A 20,038-nucleotide genomic window follows, 5' to 3' on the forward strand; every position below is an offset into this window, starting at 1 on the left:
TTGTTATGCAATACAAATGTGGGTTAATGGTTGTTATGCAATACAAGTGTGGTGAAAGATTGTTATGCAATACAAGTGTGGTTAATGATTGTTATGAAAAACAAGTGTGAGTCAATGATTGTTATGCAATACAATTGTGGGTTAATGATTGTTATGCAATACAAGAGTGGTTAATGACTGTTACATAATACAACTGAGAGTCAATGATTGTTATGAAATACAAGCATGGGTTAATGATTCTTATGCAATATAAGTGTGAGTCAGTGTTTGTTACACAAAACATGTATGGTTAATGATCATTCTGCAATACAAGTGTGGATTAATCATTGTTATGCAGTACAAATGTGGTTAATGATTGTTATGCAATAAATGTGTGGTTAATGGTTGTCATGCAATACAAATGTGGGTTAATGATTGTTATGCAATACAAAGGTGGTTAATGATTGTTATGGAATACAAGTGTGGTTAATGGTTGTTATGCAATACAAGTGTGGGTTAATGATTGTTATGCAATACAAGTGTGGTTAATGATTGTTATGCAATACAAATGTGGTTAATGGTTGTTGTGCAGTACAAGGGTGCTTAATGGTTGTTATGCAATACAAGTGTGGGTTAATGATTATTATGCAATACAAATGTGGGTTAATAGTTGTTATGCAACACAAGTGTGGGTTAATGATTGTTATGCAATACAAATGTGGGTTAATGGTTGTTATGCAATACAAGTGTGGTTAATGATTGTTATGCAATACAAGTGTGGGTTAATGATTCTTATGCAATACAAATGTGGTTAATGGTTGTTATGCAATACAAATGTGGTTAATGGTTGTTATGCAATACAAGTGTGGGTTAATGATTGTTGTGCAATACAAATGTGGTTAATGATTGTTATGCAATACAAGTGTGGTTAATGGTTGTTATGCAATACAAATGTGGGTTAATGGTTGTTATGCAAAACAAGTGTGGTTAATCATTGTTATGCAATACAAGTGTGGTTAATGATTGCTTTGCAACAGAAGTGTGCGTTAATGGTTGTTATGCAATACAAATGTGGGTTAATGGTTGTTATGCAATACAAGTGTGGTGAAAGATTGTTATGCAATACAAGTGTGGTTAATGATTGTTATGAAAAACAAGTGTGAGTCAATGATTGTTATGCAATACAATTGTGGGTTAATGATTGTTATGCAATACAAGAGTGGTTAATGACTGTTACATAATACAACTGAGAGTCAATGATTGTTATGAAATACAAGCATGGGTTAATGATTCTTATGCAATATAAGTGTGAGTCAGTGTTTGTTACACAAAACATGTATGGTTAATGATCATTCTGCAATACAAGTGTGGATTAATCATTGTTATGCAGTACAAATGTGGTTAATGATTGTTATGCAATAAATGTGTGGTTAATGGTTGTCATGCAATACAAATGTGGGTTAATGATTGTTATGCAATACAAAGGTGGTTAATGATTGTTATGGAATACAAGTGTGGTTAATGGTTGTTATGCAATACAAGTGTGGGTTAATGATTGTTATGCAATACAAGTGTGGTTAATGATTGTTATGCAATACAAATGTGGTTAATGGTTGTTGTGCAGTACAAGGGTGCTTAATGGTTGTTATGCAATACAAGTGTGGGTTAATGATTATTATGCAATACAAATGTGGGTTAATAGTTGTTATGCAACACAAGTGTGGGTTAATGATTGTTATGCAATACAAATGTGGGTTAATGGTTGTTATGCAATACAAGTGTGGTTAATGATTGTTATGCAATACAAGTGTGGTTAATGATTGTTATGAAAAACAAGTGCGAGTCAATGATTGTTATGCAATACAAGTGTGGGTTAATGATTGTAATGCAATACAAATGTGGTTAATGGTTGTTGTGCAGTACAAGGGTGCTTAATGGTTGTTATGCAATACAAGTGTGGGTTAATGATTATTATGCAATACAAATGTGGGTTAATAGTTGTTATGCAACACAAGTGTGGGTTAATGATTGTTATGCAATACAAATGTGGGTTAATGGTTGTTACGCAATACAAGTGTGGTTAATGATTGTTATGCAATACAAGTGTGGTTAATGACTGTTATGAAAAACAAGTGCGAGTCAATGATTGTTATGCAATACAAGTGTGGGTTAATGATTGTTATGCAATACAAGTGTGGTTAATGACTGTTATGTAATACAACTGAGAGTCAATGATTGTTATGAAATACAAGCATGGGTTAATGACTGTTATGCAATGCAAGTGTGAGTCAGTGTTTGTTACACAAAACATGTATGGTTAATGACCTTTCTGCAACACAAGTGTGGGTTAATGATTGTTATGCAGTACAAATGTGGTTAATGATTGTTATGCAATACATGTGTGGTTAATGGTTGTTATGCAATACAAGTGTGGGTTAATGATTGTTATGCAATACAAATGTGGTTAATGATTGTTATGCAATACAAATGTGGTTAATGATTGTTATGCAATACAAGTGTGGTTAATGGTTGTTATGCAATACAAGTGTGGGTTAATGATTGTTATGCAATACAAGTGTGGTTAATGGTTGTTAAGTAATACAAGTGTGGTTAATGGTTGTTATGGAATACAAGTGTGGGTTAATGATTGTTATGCAATACAAGTGTGGGTTAATGATTGTTATGCAATACAAGTGTGATAATGATTGTTATGCAATACAAGTGTGGTTAATGACTGTTATGTAATACAACTGAGAGTCAATGATTGTTATGAAATACAAGCATGGGTTAATGATTGTTATGCAATACAAGTGTTGAGTCAGTGTTTGTTACACAAAACATGTATGGTTAATGATCATTCTGCAATACAAGTGTGGGTTAATGATTGTTATGCAATATAAGTGTGGTTAATGGTTGTTATGCAATACAAGTGTGGTTAATGATTGTTCTGCAATACAAGTGTGGTTAATGATTGTTATGCAATACAAGTGTGGTTAATGGTTCTTATGCAATACAAGTGTGAGTCTGTGTTTGCTACACAAAACATGTATGGTTAATGATCATTCTGCAATACAAGTGTGGGTTAATGGTTGTTATGCAATATAAGTGTGATAATGATTGTTATGCAATACAAGTGTGGTTAATGGTTGTTATGCAATACAAGCATGAGTTAATGATCATTCTGCAATATAAGTGTGGGTTAATGATTGTTATGCAATACAAGTGTGGTTAATGGTTATTATGCAATATAAATGTGGGTTAATGATCATTCTGCAATACAACTGTGGTTTAATGATCAGTATGCTGTTATTGTTGTTGTAGGGTTTAACACCATTTTCCAGCAGAAGATAGACTATACATGGCAGCCAGTATAAACGCTGGAGGAAGAACTTGGGAAAACCCCAGAAAGAACAGTTACCGCCAACCCATGAGAAGCTACTGGCAAAGCTTTCTCACATATCCACATTGGCCGAATCCATAACTCAAACCCATGCAGACAGAGGTGAGAAGGCAGTGATAAGTAATTGTTAGCACTTTAAACCACACAGCCACTCATGACCCCGATCAGTATGCAATACAAGCATGAGTTAATTATCAGTATGCAATACAAGCATGAGTTAATTATCAGTATGTAATACAAGCATGAGCTAATTATTAGTATGCAATACAAGCATGAGTTAATTATCAGTATGCAATACAAGTGTATTTATGTTCAACACATACAACATAATTAGTACTGACAACTGATGGATAAATACATATTTTCTCATAAACACAAATGGTAAAGAAATTAAAAAAACTACAGACAGAATAAACATTACTGAAGAGCTGAGATGACAGTTCTTCTTCTGGCTTATAATAGTCAATTATATACAATATGCCAACTAGTTTCAAAAACACCTTCACTAATTACAGACGTAATACAAACCTAAAGGTAAATATAAATATTTTGCCAGGGAAATATATATTAAAGTTTTTATATTTTGTAAATGATACCATTCCTTCCTCTTGTGAGTTATGAAACACCTGTATTAATATGTTTTCATTCTCATTTATTCTGTTTATTTTAAGCTCTGTAGGGAAATATAGTCTTGTAAGACATGATCCCACAGCACTAAAGTGTTTGAGAAAATGAAAATTGAATTCTACTTTTACATTGTTTGTATTTTAATTTGGCTAGGTATTCTGCCTTTTTTACATTTGCTAAAATGGTGATTTAGTGGCCGGCATGCTTTATATTTTTATCTATCCAACATGTACACAGGACTCGTATTTAAATACCATTTTCAGGCTCTTTTTCCAAGCTTCTGACATACTTGATGACCTTAAAAATTATTGTAATCATAACTAATACCATAACTAATACAGAATAAAATCGCCATCTGAAGATGAACCATGTTGGGAATCAGCCATTTGGGGTTTTCTAGGAAGCAAGCATTTTAAAAAACATATTTTAATTTGTAAAACTTCCTTGACACAAGAGTCAAACTACTACATAATGCTTGTTCCAGGGCACATTGTGCCAATACAAGTTAGTTTAACAATTACTGATGGCATGTGACTGACTAGCAATGCAAATGGCAAGATTTAGGTCAAATTTCCTCAATACTGTAGTATCACCTTGTCTGTCAGCAGATTAAAGATATAATGAATGTTATAGTCACAATTATAAATAATCTTCCCATTGATTTCATGCAGGTATGGCCTGAAGTAAGGTTGTTCAAGTTTGCAAGGCTGGCTTGAAAACATCTACCCCAGGCTGATACTGCATTTAATCAGCGAATTCAAACTTTTTGATTGGCTCTGACCCTACACCCAACGCAAATGTCTAAATGTAAAATATATAGTGGTAAGGGTTAGATGACACTGTGGCTACTTTGTGATAAACTGCTGGGATAAAATAATGGCCATGGAGTCGGCGGTGTGTGGGGTGGGTGGTAATATTATGACCCACTATACTTGCAATGATGTTAATTTCTAAATGGCCAATGAGTGGTCATTTTTAACTAAGCAAAACAACTGCCTGTTCAAACAGCTCTCAGATAAATTCTCAATTTACAGAAGAACAAAGCAAATGACTAATAATTGTTGATGACTGCTGAAGATTAAAATAACTTGCAAGTGTAATTTTGTATTGATTTTCTGCCATCTGTATCAATATGTGTTTTGGTGCATCAAAATTACTGATGCATCAATATATATGTATATATGAATCATTCCACCTCCAGTGTTTTTTTTATAACTGACAATACAAAATACTGCTTAGTCTTTATGAACAATGTCACTGAAACTTCATCAGTATCGGCCACATTTTTTCCCCAGACCATTTCTTAAAAGCCTTCCGGAAATCAAAAATTCTCAACAGAAATTTGCTTTAAATTTTTGGGGGCAGATATATCCATAGAATCTTGTAAGTTTGTTTTGATCAGATTCTGGCAACTGTTGTTGTTGTTGTGGGGTTTAATGCCATTTTCAGCACATGACAGGCTATGCATGGCGGCCAGTATTAATGGTGGAGGAAGAACCCGGGAAAACCCAGGGAAGAACCACCGACCCATGAGAAGCTACTGGCAAGCTTTCTGATATACCCACACTGGCAGAATCTTAGGCTTGAACCAATGCAGACAGAGGTGAGATGGCAGTGATCTGTAACAGAGAGCGCTTTAGACCACATGGGGGGGGGGGGGCGCTGAGTGGCCGAGTGGTCTAAAGTGCTCTCCGCTACAGATCACTGCCATCTCACCTCTGTCTGCGTGGGTTCGAGTCTAGGATTCGGCGAATGTGGGTATGTGAGAAAGCTTGCTAGTAGCTTCTCGTGGGTCAGTGGTTCTTCCCAGGTTCTTCCTCCACCATTAATACTGGCCGCCATATATAGCCTATCATGTGCTGAAAAATGGCGTTAAACCCCACAACAACAAGACCACTAGGGGTCCCTGATTCTGGTGACTGAACCCCCTCTCTCAGTCTGCAATAGAAATAGGGGCAACAAGTAACCTGATGCTGCCTCAGATGCAGCTGGATATAAATCTTTGTTTCCAGAGCTAATTAGCCATATTCTTTGTGTTTGGTACAGATGTGTTCTATAAAGTAAATGTTTAATTGGTATAAGTGACTTGAGCCCATTACAGTCCATGACTGGCATCCTTGTAGTGGTATCACGCATTAATGAATCAAGTTCAGACCACAAAAACATGTTGTCTAAGTAAATAATCCATAAAACACTAAGCAGTCCAAAGTGCATCTCACACTCACAGTTTGCAACAAACATAAATTAACAACATACGCAAATGACACTGAAACCTTTTGCCAACCAGTTCAACAAGACAGTATATCCCTCGGTCATTCCTTGTTTGCTATTAATCACATTTGCTTCTCAAAACCCACTGATAGCTTGCAGTTAGCTGCAATCATGTTCTAATAATATCTTATTCATCATCTACCGGCATGATCCACTGACTGCCACAGATATTGAAAACAGGTAACAAGTGGCCCAAGTCGCTTATATAAATGAAAAATAAAAAATTTACTTTATAAAAATTTGTTGCCAACAACTTTCACCAGTCAGTAAAAAGTAGTGCCACTTTCAAAATTCTTTCACATTTGGCGACAAATGTGGAGCCTAGCAGAGGCCCTGACCTGGCTCATATTTATTCATCTCTCAAAATATTTCACATAATGCAGGGCAAATCTTAAAAAATAAAAAAAACTTGTCTGACTAAAAATCCACTTGCTCAAGTAGGCCATATTGTTTTATATTAAACCGACACACCCACTTCATCAACAAAAATTGACCGATGTGGTGGCCAAGTGGTTAGACCATCCACACTGGATGCAGGAGGTTGTGATTCGAACTCCGGCTGAGTCGTATCAGAACATAAAAATGGTACTAACAGCTGCCTCACTAGGCACTCTGCATTAAAGGGTTAGTGTTAGGACTAGTTGTCCTGGTGTCAGTATAATGTGACTGGATGGGCATCATGCTACAGATCTGCGGCATGATGCCCCAGTGCTAGACATCACTATAAACTGCCTCAATGCAGACACTTTAGTGATACAAGTAAAGAACTGTTAAAGCTACGTAAAAAAATTCCAAAACACACAAACACATCAAGAAAAATTAAATGGTTTGTCTCTTATAAAAAGTGACATTGGTCACTGAATCCTCATTTACCTTCTGCTGAAAAAGGGCTAATAGCTAATGACGTTTCCAAAAATTTCACAATTTCTGCATGCTTAGGTGATAAATTCTGCTCTTGTGATTTCTGAATGTATGTCTTCGGGTCAATGTATAGCATGTATTTAATCATGACCTGTATGCAGGGATAAGTGTTTGAGGGCCTTGGAGTACTTATGTGTTCTCAATGCTGCACAAACCTCATGTTTCTTGATTAAATTTTAAAAACAAAAACAAAGACCACGGATCATTTATCTTTTTTCAATTTTACTCTACAAAAACAGTAACTTCAAGTTTGTAAACACATTTGTGTGATAGTACTCAAGGTGTCACTGTCTCACAATTACAGAAAACACTTGGCATCAATAAAATCAGTGGCTACCAACAATTTGAAATAAATATAATGTATTGACTTCCGTTCCTTTAGGGCAAAAGAAACACTGTATTTGGGGGATTTTAAGTCACTAATACCCTAGGTAAGCTTAGTGATCAAACAAAAGTACTGCTCACTGCATATTTAGCTAGCAATGCATTACCAAGTCAGCATTAGCTAGGGACAGCTTATTGTTATTCATGGTGTAAAAGTTAGCATTAATTATAGGAAACCCGTGAAATACTGAGAACAGAGAGAATACTGTTCCCCTTTCACTGATCACTTGCTTTTTTGTATGCATATACTTTATAGCTTTTAATCAGGTGATCTTCTTAATGTGGAGGGATATATGGGGTGGGGTGACCAGGGGGGACCAGTGTATCAATATTTTACCAGTCTCTTTCAAGAATTTCAAAATAAAATTGCATTATTTCATTAGCAGGATCAATTAGATAGCACTGGGGGGGGGGGGGGGCACAGGCTCTGATGAGCAACTTTCTTGTAATAAAAGTGACACCCAATATGGATTTAGTAAGACCCCTGGCATTTAGTTATATGAATAACTTGAACCCTGGTAAATGTACCTGGAATAATGAGAAACAGGAACTTTCTTTCTGCCTTCTTGGATATAACTCCATATCTGAGGACCTGTGTTGCGAGTCCATTGATTACAATAAATTCAGATTCTGCCATCTCTGTCTCCAAACTGATATCCTACAAAATAAAACCCCAAAAGAGGTAAGAATTCAATTTGTACACTCAAGTCTTCCATGATCCAGTTATCTTGCCAGTAAAAGAAACACCTATTGGCAGTTTTGAGGTAAGAAAAATATCAGAAAATTTTACCGTAACTTAACGTTGCTGATTGCATCAAAAATGCACCCAAAAATGTGTACTAGTATATCTATATTGACCATGCAGGTGATCACACAAAAGCAGTCTTTATAGACAAGTAGATTTCATAAACAGGTAAGTATGAGCCATAAAAGTGGAATGAAAAGAAATGATAAATGCGTGAAAGATTAAGACAAAGAAGAATGTGCCTGCGTAATTTGGATTTTTAATGTAGCTTTAAACAATGTCTGCAGTGTGGAAGTTTATAGTGATGTCTAGCATTGGGGCATCATGCTGCAGACATGTAGTATCATGTCCTGTCCAAAGACATTAGCATGACACTAGGCCGATTAGTCCTAACACTAATCTCTTAGTGCTGAGTGCCAAGAGCTAGCTGTTAGTACCATTTTTATAAGTTTTTGCGATGACTTGGCCAGAGTTTGAACCGATGACCTCCTGCATCCAAGGTAGATGCTCTAACCACTGTTGCCAACAGAGTAATCAAAGAAGAAAGAAAGGAACTAGTGGTCCCTAAATATGCAAACAAAAGAACCCTAAACAGCTATAACTGCAAAAAAAATGGTTAAACAACATTAAAACATCGGAACAACTGCTTCTGGGACATACACATAAATTCAAGTCATTAGTATATGCATAAAAATTTCCTAACCAACCAAAAATCTTATGTATGGATTAAGTGATAACAAGTTTTTTGGCATAAGAATAATATTACATTAGCTCCAATCATGACTCCATACCATTTATACATGTAATGCATATACTGAGTTATTTATTGTTCTATTTTCAAAGATTAGTAAAAACCATATTTTTCAAAACACTACCTTGTCAGGGGTTTTGGATGTAATGTATGTCAACATCTTGAAAATAAATTTCCATTTTTTATCAGTGCGATCTAAGCTTTCTTCTACAAGCCTGAAGGGCTCCTCACACAGAATATAGGAGGGGCCCAATCTGATATTAGAGAGCCTCTGGGGCATTAGGTTATCTAATTTGTTTTAGCACTGTGTTTCATCTGAAGCCTGATTTTTAATATACTGGCAAACGATATTATCAAACTGAGGTATATACACCTCCAAATGTTAGACACTTAAATACCAATGCTCAGTGAAAAACTGAGTTAAACATATTGGGCTCAAGTCAAGTAACATATCACAAAAACAGCTGGGATGGCAAATATCTCGAATTGCATCTAGCTGTTTAGTACATGTTTTTCAAATTATCAAATGTGGAAACAGACAGCATATGCAATGAACTTACTCTTATTTATCAGATCAATATTAAAAAAATGTATATGGGGAAAGGGACAGCCATTATATTACATGATCTTATCAGATCAATGAATATGGGGATGAATCAAATGGATTATATTCTTATTGTTTCATTACTACCATGTATGCAACTGTAATGGATCACAGTACAGATGGTGTTATCATGCTTATTTATATAATCAGTGCTATTTTTACTACATTATGAGGTCATACTTCACTATACCAGATCATGCGAGTACAGGTCAAGGTGAACACTTGGAGGTCAACTAAAACAGCTAACATTAACTTAAGTTTGTTTGTGGGGTTAGTTTTACGGCACACCAAGACAGAACTAACTGTATGGCATCACACAGTGATGAAAATGTTGATTTCAATCATATCTTATTTTCAACCTAGATTGAATGTTAAGTACAACAATGAAAATGTTTTTATTTAAAACTACAACCCGAGAAAACATTTTCAAAACTGTTCAAATACCTATACATTCTCTTCCTTTTTTACCACAGTTAACATTCTTTAACAGATTTAGAACAGAAAATTATTTAATTATAAAAATAATAATTAAAAATTTTAAGTATAATCATGATAATAATTAATAATAATAATTAAAATAATGAATAATGCCCTCAATCACCAGCTGCTGTAAGACTCATCTATTATTGTCGTACACGTTATTATGTTAACTTTTGAACTATTATGAATAAATATCTGAATAATGATGCAATGAATACAAAAAATATGATTTTTAAAATAATAACTGATTTACCAGTTGCTTAAACTTTTCAGCAAATTCTTGGAAGTATGATCAAGACTGAAATATCACTTCATTTGGAAAAATATGCTTTTAGATTACAATGGATATATCTTCCTGAGTCAAACCTTTGTTATGATTTAAGTAATCAATTATAGTAACTGACTTCTGCCTAATTAGCAAGAACAGAAAAGGCAAAAGTGAAAATGGTCTATGACCATATACTGTCACATGCACTGCATAGCTATCTAGAGGTTATTTACTTTTTCATCTAACTGAAGGAATTATATTTTTTCTTCTTTGTTTTAGGTTGATGTGGTATCAAATATGAACATAAAAACTGTTTCTTGTACTCTTGGGTCCAGGCTTTGCTTTCCAATGGAACAAATTCAGCTCATTACAGATTTGTTCTGTACAAGTTTAATTTAAATTTTAATTTACTGTCATGGTCAGCCCATACCATCCAATAATGTCAGCTATGGCATAGTTTGCAGTTCTTTTGTGATCCTTAACTTTTGCTGTACCTTTAAAAGATTGTCCTTTTGAGCAAAAGTTTGTAACTTTTGTGATCCCTACATCTGGTCTTGTATGACTTCCCTAACATTTGCCACTGAACAATAAATAGCAAACAATGTCGGTTTGTAGAATGCACACATTGTTTGTTGAACAATTTGACAAAAGATTGTTCTAAAATACAAAAAACAGTTACCTTCTTGTGTAAACTGATGCTCTGAGTTAAAACAATGAATCTGACATTGAGTTTTTCATAGAATATATATATATATATATATATATATATATATATATATATATATATATATATAAAACCAAAATTACACAATCATATCAGCATATCAGTGGGTACTGACCACTGTCAAGTGTTCCAGTGTAACAGCAAAGCAGCATCCGCTTGCATCTGATTCCTTATGGGAACAAAGAGTTTGTAACTGAGGTGTGTTACAATAGTTTGTTTGGTACCCAAACTTCATTTGCCGTGACTTGTAACACTCATTACGGTAACAGTCAGTACTGAATGTCTACATGACCTGTATCAGTGTTAGTCCTACATGTAAGACCTGACGTTAATATTATTGCTTTGGGCGTCATAGCACCTAAACAAAATCAACTTGTGCTATGTCTTACATGTAGGACTAGTATCAGAGTATGAAGTACGATTTCAATGGATACTAAAAATGATAATCAGATGTACCGAACATAAAGAATCTCAAATGTAAAAAAACAACAAAAAAAAACAAAACATAATGACTGTTGACAAAGAACATTACCACCACATTACTAGTTAGTCCTACATGTAGGGCATAGCACATGCTAATTTTGTTTAGGTGCTATGACGCCCAAAGTCTTACATGCAGGACTAATGAATAGCATGCCTACATTTTTTTTTTATATAGTATACATAATTATTTCATCGTTAAGGAAGTCAGTGCAACGTCCTGGTTTGCCTGGGGATGACCAACCCCGTCAACTTTGCTAATTTCTTTCAAACTGCATGACTGAATACAAGCATCGTCAAAAAACGTCAGGATCTTGATTCTCTTTTACACTGCTGTGGACCTTGTACGTTGGACCACAGTGGTTGACCAAGTACTTTACACGTGCACGTGACAGTTTTTGTTGATATGCACCACCAACAGCATTAACAAAGAATCCTGCTTAGAGATGATGTGCATAATTGTAATTTTGGGAATACAAAAATTATGCACTAAATTTGTTCCAAAAATAAACTGATAGAAAACTATTTATATCGCATTAACAAACAAAAGAAAATGTTTCCTTTCATTGTTTTTAACGGTGTAAGTGATCGCAATACCTCCAATCTAAGCGTCCTCGGCCTTAGCACCGAAAGAGACGAGGAGGATCCGAATGAAGGTGATCCAAATGACATTTATGCAACATGTGGATGGTGTAGGAAGATAGCAGCGAGAGTTCTAAGATGAATTGTTTCGCACATAACCTTTTGGGCTCGCACAATATGGGCACAGTTATCAGAAGTTTCTCTCTAAAAAATGTAACTAAAGATTGATCTTGAGGATCTAACTTCATTTAATTTGCATGTCTTTCTAATCAGATATCATGTGACATACAAGTCATGAAGACCATAGTCTTAAGTTTCCTTAGTCCTACAATATAAGACATAGCACACGTTGTTTTTGTTTTAGTGCTGTCTTATTATCCAGATAACGACTTTGTATAGCGTGTTCCGATTTCGTTGACATCGGAATGAGTAATCAAAGTTTCAGGAACATCTAACACACTTGGCAGGCTATATCGACACTTCATTAATTTAAGTGTAATTAATATACTTACTGTGCTGTCGTTATCTTGGCGGAATGAAATTATACTAGCAAATGGACGCCTTTTTACGTTCCATTGACATACATTTGAATTTGTTGCAGTGTGATGGTAGTCTGCCGTTCAAGTAGATACATGTTGATGATATATTTCTTGAACAAAATGAACCGTTGCTTACAGTTCCAATAGGCATAATATATTTTGTATTCATTTTGTTAAAGAATAATATTTCAACTTCACCCGATTCGATATTTCAACTTTACCCGATTTCAGCATTCCTGGCTTTCATCACTTTACAGCCAACTGAAATGTAGGTCAACGAAACTTAAAAACAGGTCCATTTCTATTGTGAGAATTTGAATTTATTAGAGAAAAGACATCAGAGTAAGTAAAGCCTGACTAAAACATGGTGTTACTTTGTAGAAAAGCGTCGTTATTTTAGTTGTCAGTTGTGTGAAATATTCCTGAGAATGTGACTTTCGTAATGATGTTAGTTGACATCAAAACACGTTACACAGCGCCGATAGTTAGGTAGTAAGACCTTGATGCCCACAACGTAAATATCAACATCAAGATCTTACATGTAGGACTAGAGTTACCTCTGACTCTTGCCACCCCATTTTTTATATTTGGACATTTATGTTGGGGTGTATGGTCAGAGTCCATTCCCTATTGAAAGTTGGAATTTGCCAACACCATTTCGTGTCGGCATGGGGTAGCTGCTTTCTAGCCAGTCCAGCAAAGGACTATGCAAATGTCACAACCAACAGTTACAACAGAGATTATATAGTCACATGATATGGACAATAAACAAATTTCCAAAGTTGTTGTACATAGAATTTGGACATATTATATAGAAGTCACTTAACTAAATATAATGCATATCTAATTTTCAACATATTTATTCTGAGAACAACAACCAGAAACTGGCAGTATCGCAGCAGAGTGAAGCAAACCATTTTCATGAAGTACCAAGCACATGTCAGCGATGTTTTTGTTCTAGTCACATGACTACCACATTGACACATGTTCTCTGAACTAGTGAATCTTGTTTTCTTCAGATTGCTGCAACATTTACAGATATTTGGTTGTTGTTTTTACAATAAATATTTTGAGAAGTTTGTGTTTTCATTTTTCTATAAAAATTACCTGACTTTCATTTATGTTTGATTTGTTTACCTACAGCAACACTAGAAATTGTTTATTGTTGATATCACGTGACTATGACCTCTGATGTCATTGCCATGTAGGTTGCGAGAGTTGTTTAGTCATTTGACTAGGAATGCAAATGGCCAGATCCAGGTCAAATTTCAGCAATGATGTTCTTTCATCTTGTCTGTCAGCGGATTAAAGACAGAACAAATGTTATGATTGCAATTTCTTAGAAAATAAATCATTCCTATTAATTTCATGCAGGTATGTCTCGATGAAAGGTCATTCAAGTTTGCTGGGCCAGCTAGTAAGCGGCAACCCATGCCAAAAAAAGTGTCAGTGAATTACAACTTTTTGATAGGGAATGGAATGTGACCCTACACGCCTACATAAAAATGTCTAAATATCAAAAATGGGGTGACAAGGGTCATATGAACCTCAGACTATTGCCGGCCCAGCAAAAATTAATGAATTAAAAAAAAGAAATTGTTTACTTGATTCTCAATCAAGACCAGGAACTAGGTCAGCAAGAAGATACTATTTTTAGGTGTTTTCAACTGAATAGTCTGGTCAAGCTAATTTCTGGAAAATATCACATTCTTAGTAAACAAAATCATATTACTTTCATATGTAATGAAATTGAAATAAAAAGATTGTAAAACTTATAAACAGTTAAATCAAATATACATAACATCAGCACCAATTAAAGTTGATCTAAATGAAACATTTCTAGTTTTATGCTTACAACATTAGTTTTTTTAATTTAAAGACAATATATACAATATCTTCTTTTTATTATGGGGGGTTGGTGTATTTTCTTTTTCATGGCAGTTCAGAGTCAACTTAGCTTTCCAAGCTTATAGACAAATAATTGAATAATTGATGGCCAACAGCTGTTATTTCACCTGATTGGGCCCATTTGTGTGAATCTTGCAGTAGGTTTGTAATGTTGACGTATGTGATTATGAGATGTATTTTCCAGGTAAAGAACTATATGAGATTAAGTCAAACAGATTTCCTGTCAAACTGTGAGCAACAAGGTTCCAAGATTCAACATTGTCGTCAATCCACTTGGAGCAAGGTTATGGTGCCATGCCTACAGGGAAACACAAACACAGTGAGATACTACTTTTGTTTTAATGACCAACAATTTCTTGTTGGCATAGGATACAAAAATGCTTTGTCTGTCCATTCCTCCATCATGCTTTCCTTTGTAAATTTAACAATTTATAACATCAATAAGGAAACATGCTGTAAATTGCCCTAATTGGACTGTTTCTACAAAATCCATGAGATGTATTTTATGCCTGCATTGTTTGCAGAAGGGACATATTGACTTGGTTCATAGATCTATCCATCTATACAAATATATGCATGTTAGTCCAATTTTTAGAATATATACATGTCAGTCCATGTGTGTTAATACAGATCTGGATCTATTAATATCTGTCAGTACAGCTGCATGAATATATACATGTAAGTTGATATGTATGAAAATGTAATCTGTCATCCAGCTCTATTAATTAGTGTTGTTCTAATTATCGATTATAATAGATAATCATTTGGTTGATTGAACCAGCAATATTATCAGTTGTGAAACTCCATGATCAGTTGTGTGGAAAGGGAGACTAATTCTTTTTAGTTGCATGCAAAACACAAAGGTTAGTAAAACTCCTGGGTAGATGGTAAGCTTTATAGGACTTCCAATCAAATACACTTGATTTGAATTATTTATTCCCTTCACAACTTACAAAACTAAAACCATACCATATTCAGTAGGTGCAAACTTAATTAAGAACATATCATCATGATTACATGATTTTGATGCTAAATTTTAGAGTTAATTGAAAAATAATTTTGATGACTTTTCTCAGTTTAAATGTAAATTTCTTTGTAGTACATGTATTTAAAATTAATGACAAACAAGAAAACCTTGTCATTCTTTACTTTAAATGATAGACACATCGCTAATGAATGAAAGGGTTTTGGGGATTGCAACAGATTTTCAGTTACATAAAACTGATAAGTCATTAAAAAAGTTGCTTTCATTTAGCAATGTTGTAAAACAAAAAAAACATATTAGAAAAAAATGTCCTATTTTTATCAGATTAACATTTTGAAGTCCGTAGCAAAGATATTGTATAACAAACAAAAAGTAAAATTTGCTCTTAGTAACCAATTACAATTGATTATGAAATTCTGATATATACAACTGTCAGTTGATCTTTTTGATATATATATATCTGTCAGTTGATCTCTGTTTATGAATATTTACATCAGTCAGCGTGTATGAAATATGCATCTCTCAGTCCATCTGTATTAATATATATATATATATATATATATATATATATATCTCTCAGTCCATCTGTATTACAATATATATATTTATATATATATACATACATATATATATATATGTGTGTGTGTGTGTGTGTGTGTGTGTGTGTGGATGTTTTTGTCTCAGTCCGTCTGTATTAATATATACATCAGTCAGTTGATCTCTGTGAATATTTACATGGCAGTCCAACTGTATTACTATATACATTTGTCAGTCCAGCTGTTTCAATATATACATCTGTCCGCATACATGTTAGTCCATCTTGAGAATCTTGATTACAAGATTTGACCAAAACCACTCAGTTTAGGCATTTAAATGTTAGCAAGCTAATTTGTTTACATATATAGATCACCTTTGTATTGTGTGCCGTTTTTGTACCATGAGATATATTTAATTTGTATTATATACTTGACCTTCGTCCAAAATGGAGGGTAGAATAGTTGTGGCCTACATGTTTTTTGTCATGTTTGTAATTTATAAATAAGTTGTTTACTGATAGTTTAGTTCAGCGTTTGGCCTTATTTACAGAATTTAGAATGTTCTGGTAGCAAATGTTTGACTCTTATCCTAGTCATTTTATTGTCTCTTTATATTTTTTTATAAGTTTGAAGTAAACAAAATTATGTTCAGTTGGAATTATTTACTATTGTGTTCAGATATAATTTGAGAGGAATCATTCTTTTAAGAACTATTTTTTGGAACTAAAAGTTCTCATTAACATTTTGGACTAAATCATTATTTTGGGATTATTGTGAATTCATTCAAAGAAGTTTTGGTTTATACCATTGTGACACATCAGGACTTGGCACATCAGCTCATTCAAGACTATTGGTACATCCGCACATTCTGTATTGGATTTCATATGGAACACTATACTTTCAGATTATTTGGGATTTAATTCACAATACTTTAAATTCCCCTAGTTTTTCACTTTTTAGCTTAGTATTATGTATACTCATAATGTGTTAATTTTTATGATTACACTGGACAACAAATTTTTACAAAAGTCATGTTACTGAAATAAAATTAGTCAATTCTTATCAATTTTTATGTGCTGAACACGAATATGACAGTCAAATTGCAAAATTGGCTCTAGTTTTTTTTGTAATCTGCAAGAAATTAATGTTTACATAACGAAATGCATTCCAATAGTAAAAGGTCAACTGTAATAGCCTACCTATAAAAAATCAAGTCATTGACTACATCTTAGATTTCTTCGCCTGTCTCTTGTACAGCTGTTCGGGAGCATCTCTGAGGAGTGTCCAGCAGTAGTCAGCCAGCATTGTAGTGGACCATTTTCCCTGGTATCTTTGTTCCATTGTTGCGATATCTTGATGAAAACGTTCGCCGTGTTCATCACTAACAATACCACAGTTGCTAGGAAAGAAATCCAAATGGGAATGAAGGAAGTGAATCTTTAGAGACATATTGCAGCCAAGTTTCTTATACTTCATCAACATGTCTTCTACTAGTTCCTTATAGTTTTCTGCCCTAACATTTCCGAGGAAGTTTGTAGAAACTAGGCGAAAAGCATTCCATGCTTGTTTCGCGTCACCTTCCAGCAAGTTGTTGAACCGGTCATCTTTGAAAAGCTCTCGAATCTGAGGACCCACAAAAACTCCCTCTTTAATCTTTGCTTCGCTGAGTCGAGGGAATTTTTCATGCAGGTATCGGAATGCTGGCAAAGTCCGGTCAATGGCTTTCACGAAGTTCTTCATCAAACCTAGTTTGATGTGAAGGGGTGGTAGCAAGATTTTCTGAGCCTCAACCAGAGCTGGGTGTTGGATATTCTTCTCTCCAATGGCTACATTCTGCCTGTGAGTCCATTCCTTCCTCATGTAGTGCATTTCCCTTGCTCGGCTATCCCACTCGCATAAGAAACACATGTATTTTGTTTATCCTTGCTGCAGTCCCATTAAAAGGGCAACTACCTTCAAATCACCACAGAGGTGCCAGCTGTACTTGTTATACTCAATGGAATTCAGTAGCTGCCTTAAGTTATCGTATGTCTCTTTCATGTGGACAACATACGCTACTGGAATAGATGGAAGAATGTTTCCATTGTGCAAAAGCACAGCCTTGAGACTCAGTTTCGAAGAGTCCACAAATAGTCTCCATTCTTGTGGGTCATGAGTGATTTTTAAAGCATTCATGAGGCCCTCAATATCGGAACAGAATATCAGATTACTTTCCTTTCTGAAGAAAGGCTCCAATTGCTGGTGGCGCTTTCGATATGCAGTAATTGTGACATCTTCTTCTAGAAGATTCCATTGTTGGAGTCTTGATCCTAGCAATTCTGCCTTGTTCTTTGATAAGTCCAAATCACGAATCAGGTCATTTAGTTCTTCCTGTGTTATTCTGTGTGGGGTTGATGATGCACCACAGTGAAAATCTGGATCACTGCATGCTGATGGACCAGGAGAAGAACAGGTCGACTCACCTTTGTCTTCGTCAGATGAATCAAGAGAATATTCTGCTGGAGGTTCTGGAATAGGAAGTCCCTCACCATGTGGAACTGGTCTCAATGCAGACGGAATGTTTGGGTAGACTATTCTCGACTTCTTTCGCTTCGTTATTCCGCCGGAAAGAGGAGGAACCAAGCAGAAGTAACAGTCATTTAGGTGGTTGCTTGGCTCTCTCCACACCATTGGGACTGCAAACGGCATTGATGACCTTTTGCAATTCAACCACTGTGAAAGCTGTGTTGTACATGTAGCACAGCATATATGCGGAGCCCAAGGCTTGTCTTGGTCACCAACCTTGCATCCGAAGTAAAGATGATATGCCTTCTTCACTTGAGAATTGATACTTTTCTTCTGGTTGGCAAATGTCACTTCCCCACAAATATAGCAAAAATTGTCCGCGGTATTAACACACTTTCGAGGCATTACTGTTCTTTATTGTACGTAAATGGATAAAATAATAAGTTTTATGTAACAGTAGCTTGAACTGTCTCGCACAACGTCTAAAATATTTTAAATGCTGAACCTATCTGATTGGGCTTTATATAGTACACTGCTTACGTCAGCTTCAGCAGCCGCCTGGCATTAGTATAATAGGCCTACACATGTATAGTACACTGCTGACGTCAACTTACTTCAGCAGCCGCATGGCATTAGTATTGCATTGCATCAGAAAATGATGCAATCAACTGTGGATGATGTGAGCATGATGGTATTATGCAATGTTACATCATTATTCCGGATGTTGCTGCAGTCCTACTGGAGAAATTTACACAGTGAAACATAGAAAATGAGGTATATGAATATCTTCAAAACGAGAGCCAATACAAATTTTTCACGGTTATATTCGTGTTCGGCACACCAAAATACTACAGATTAGGGCCTTTTCAAGTCAATAATGATTTCACTGTTGACCAGTGTTATAGATTACAGGGGTCATCTAGTAGACGATATACTAAAGAGTAAATTTTGTTCATTGTGTGTTTTTACTTTGGGATGAGGTGATTTCATTTACTAAACATGCTAACTTGGAAATTCTGTGGTCACACTGAATTCTGTATGGTTGGCTGTCAAAATCTCTGTGAAGGATTTGATCTTACTTACACATTAGAATGATTTAGAAATGAATATTTGGCCCTCATCCTGGCTCTGAAATTGTGTCTTAGTCTTTTATAAAAGGTAATGAATAACAAAATTATTCCTATTTTAAACATTTGTAATGGCAACAGTGGTTTTGTTATGTTCTAAGTTCAGTTATTATTTGGGAGGATTTTATTTATTTTAAATATTAATAGGAATTACAAGGTGCTTGTAAACTTCAGGACTAAGTAACTAATTTGAAATTATTGTGAATTTATTTGAAGATGTTT

At 34.8% G+C, this 20,038-nt stretch overlaps 2 protein-coding genes across 7 annotated transcripts in view; one reads left to right on the top strand and one right to left on the bottom strand.

Annotated features, from left to right (window-relative positions):
* LOC149784130 (lipid droplet-associated hydrolase-like) overlaps window positions 1-12,047 on the bottom strand; it is a 30,655-nt gene extending 18,608 nt beyond the window's left edge. Inside the window, exons 1-2 of one of the 6 annotated variants that reach the window (XM_089932224.1) lie at window positions 11,818-12,047; window positions 8,111-8,240 (exon numbers count right to left, since the gene is read on the bottom strand). In XM_089932224.1, the coding sequence (XP_089788350.1) occupies window positions 8,111-8,219 (109 nt within the window). In that variant the 5' untranslated portion in view covers window positions 8,220-8,240; window positions 11,818-12,047. Of the gene's footprint in view, window positions 1-8,110; window positions 8,241-10,415; window positions 10,639-10,663; window positions 11,203-11,269; window positions 11,787-11,817 lie in introns of those variants that run through there. The other 5 variants (XM_089932223.1, XM_089932222.1, XM_089932226.1 and 2 more) reach the window with 5 other exon arrangements.
* Window positions 12,048-12,259: 212 nt separating this feature from the next.
* The window catches only part of LOC149784131 (ubiquinol-cytochrome-c reductase complex assembly factor 1-like), a 34,587-nt gene continuing 26,808 nt past the window's right edge, over window positions 12,260-20,038 (top strand). Inside the window, exons 1-2 of the mRNA XM_089932229.1 lie at window positions 12,260-12,429; window positions 14,848-14,982. Of these exons, the coding sequence (XP_089788355.1) occupies window positions 12,355-12,429; window positions 14,848-14,982 (210 nt within the window). The 5' untranslated portion in view covers window positions 12,260-12,354. The remainder of the gene's footprint in view (window positions 12,430-14,847; window positions 14,983-20,038) is intronic.

This window comes from Sinohyriopsis cumingii, chromosome 14 (genome assembly GCF_028554795.1).
Source record: "Sinohyriopsis cumingii isolate HCF-2022 chromosome 14, ASM2855479v2, whole genome shotgun sequence".
In the NCBI taxonomy this organism is placed as follows: Eukaryota; Metazoa; Mollusca; class Bivalvia; order Unionida; family Unionidae; genus Sinohyriopsis; species Sinohyriopsis cumingii.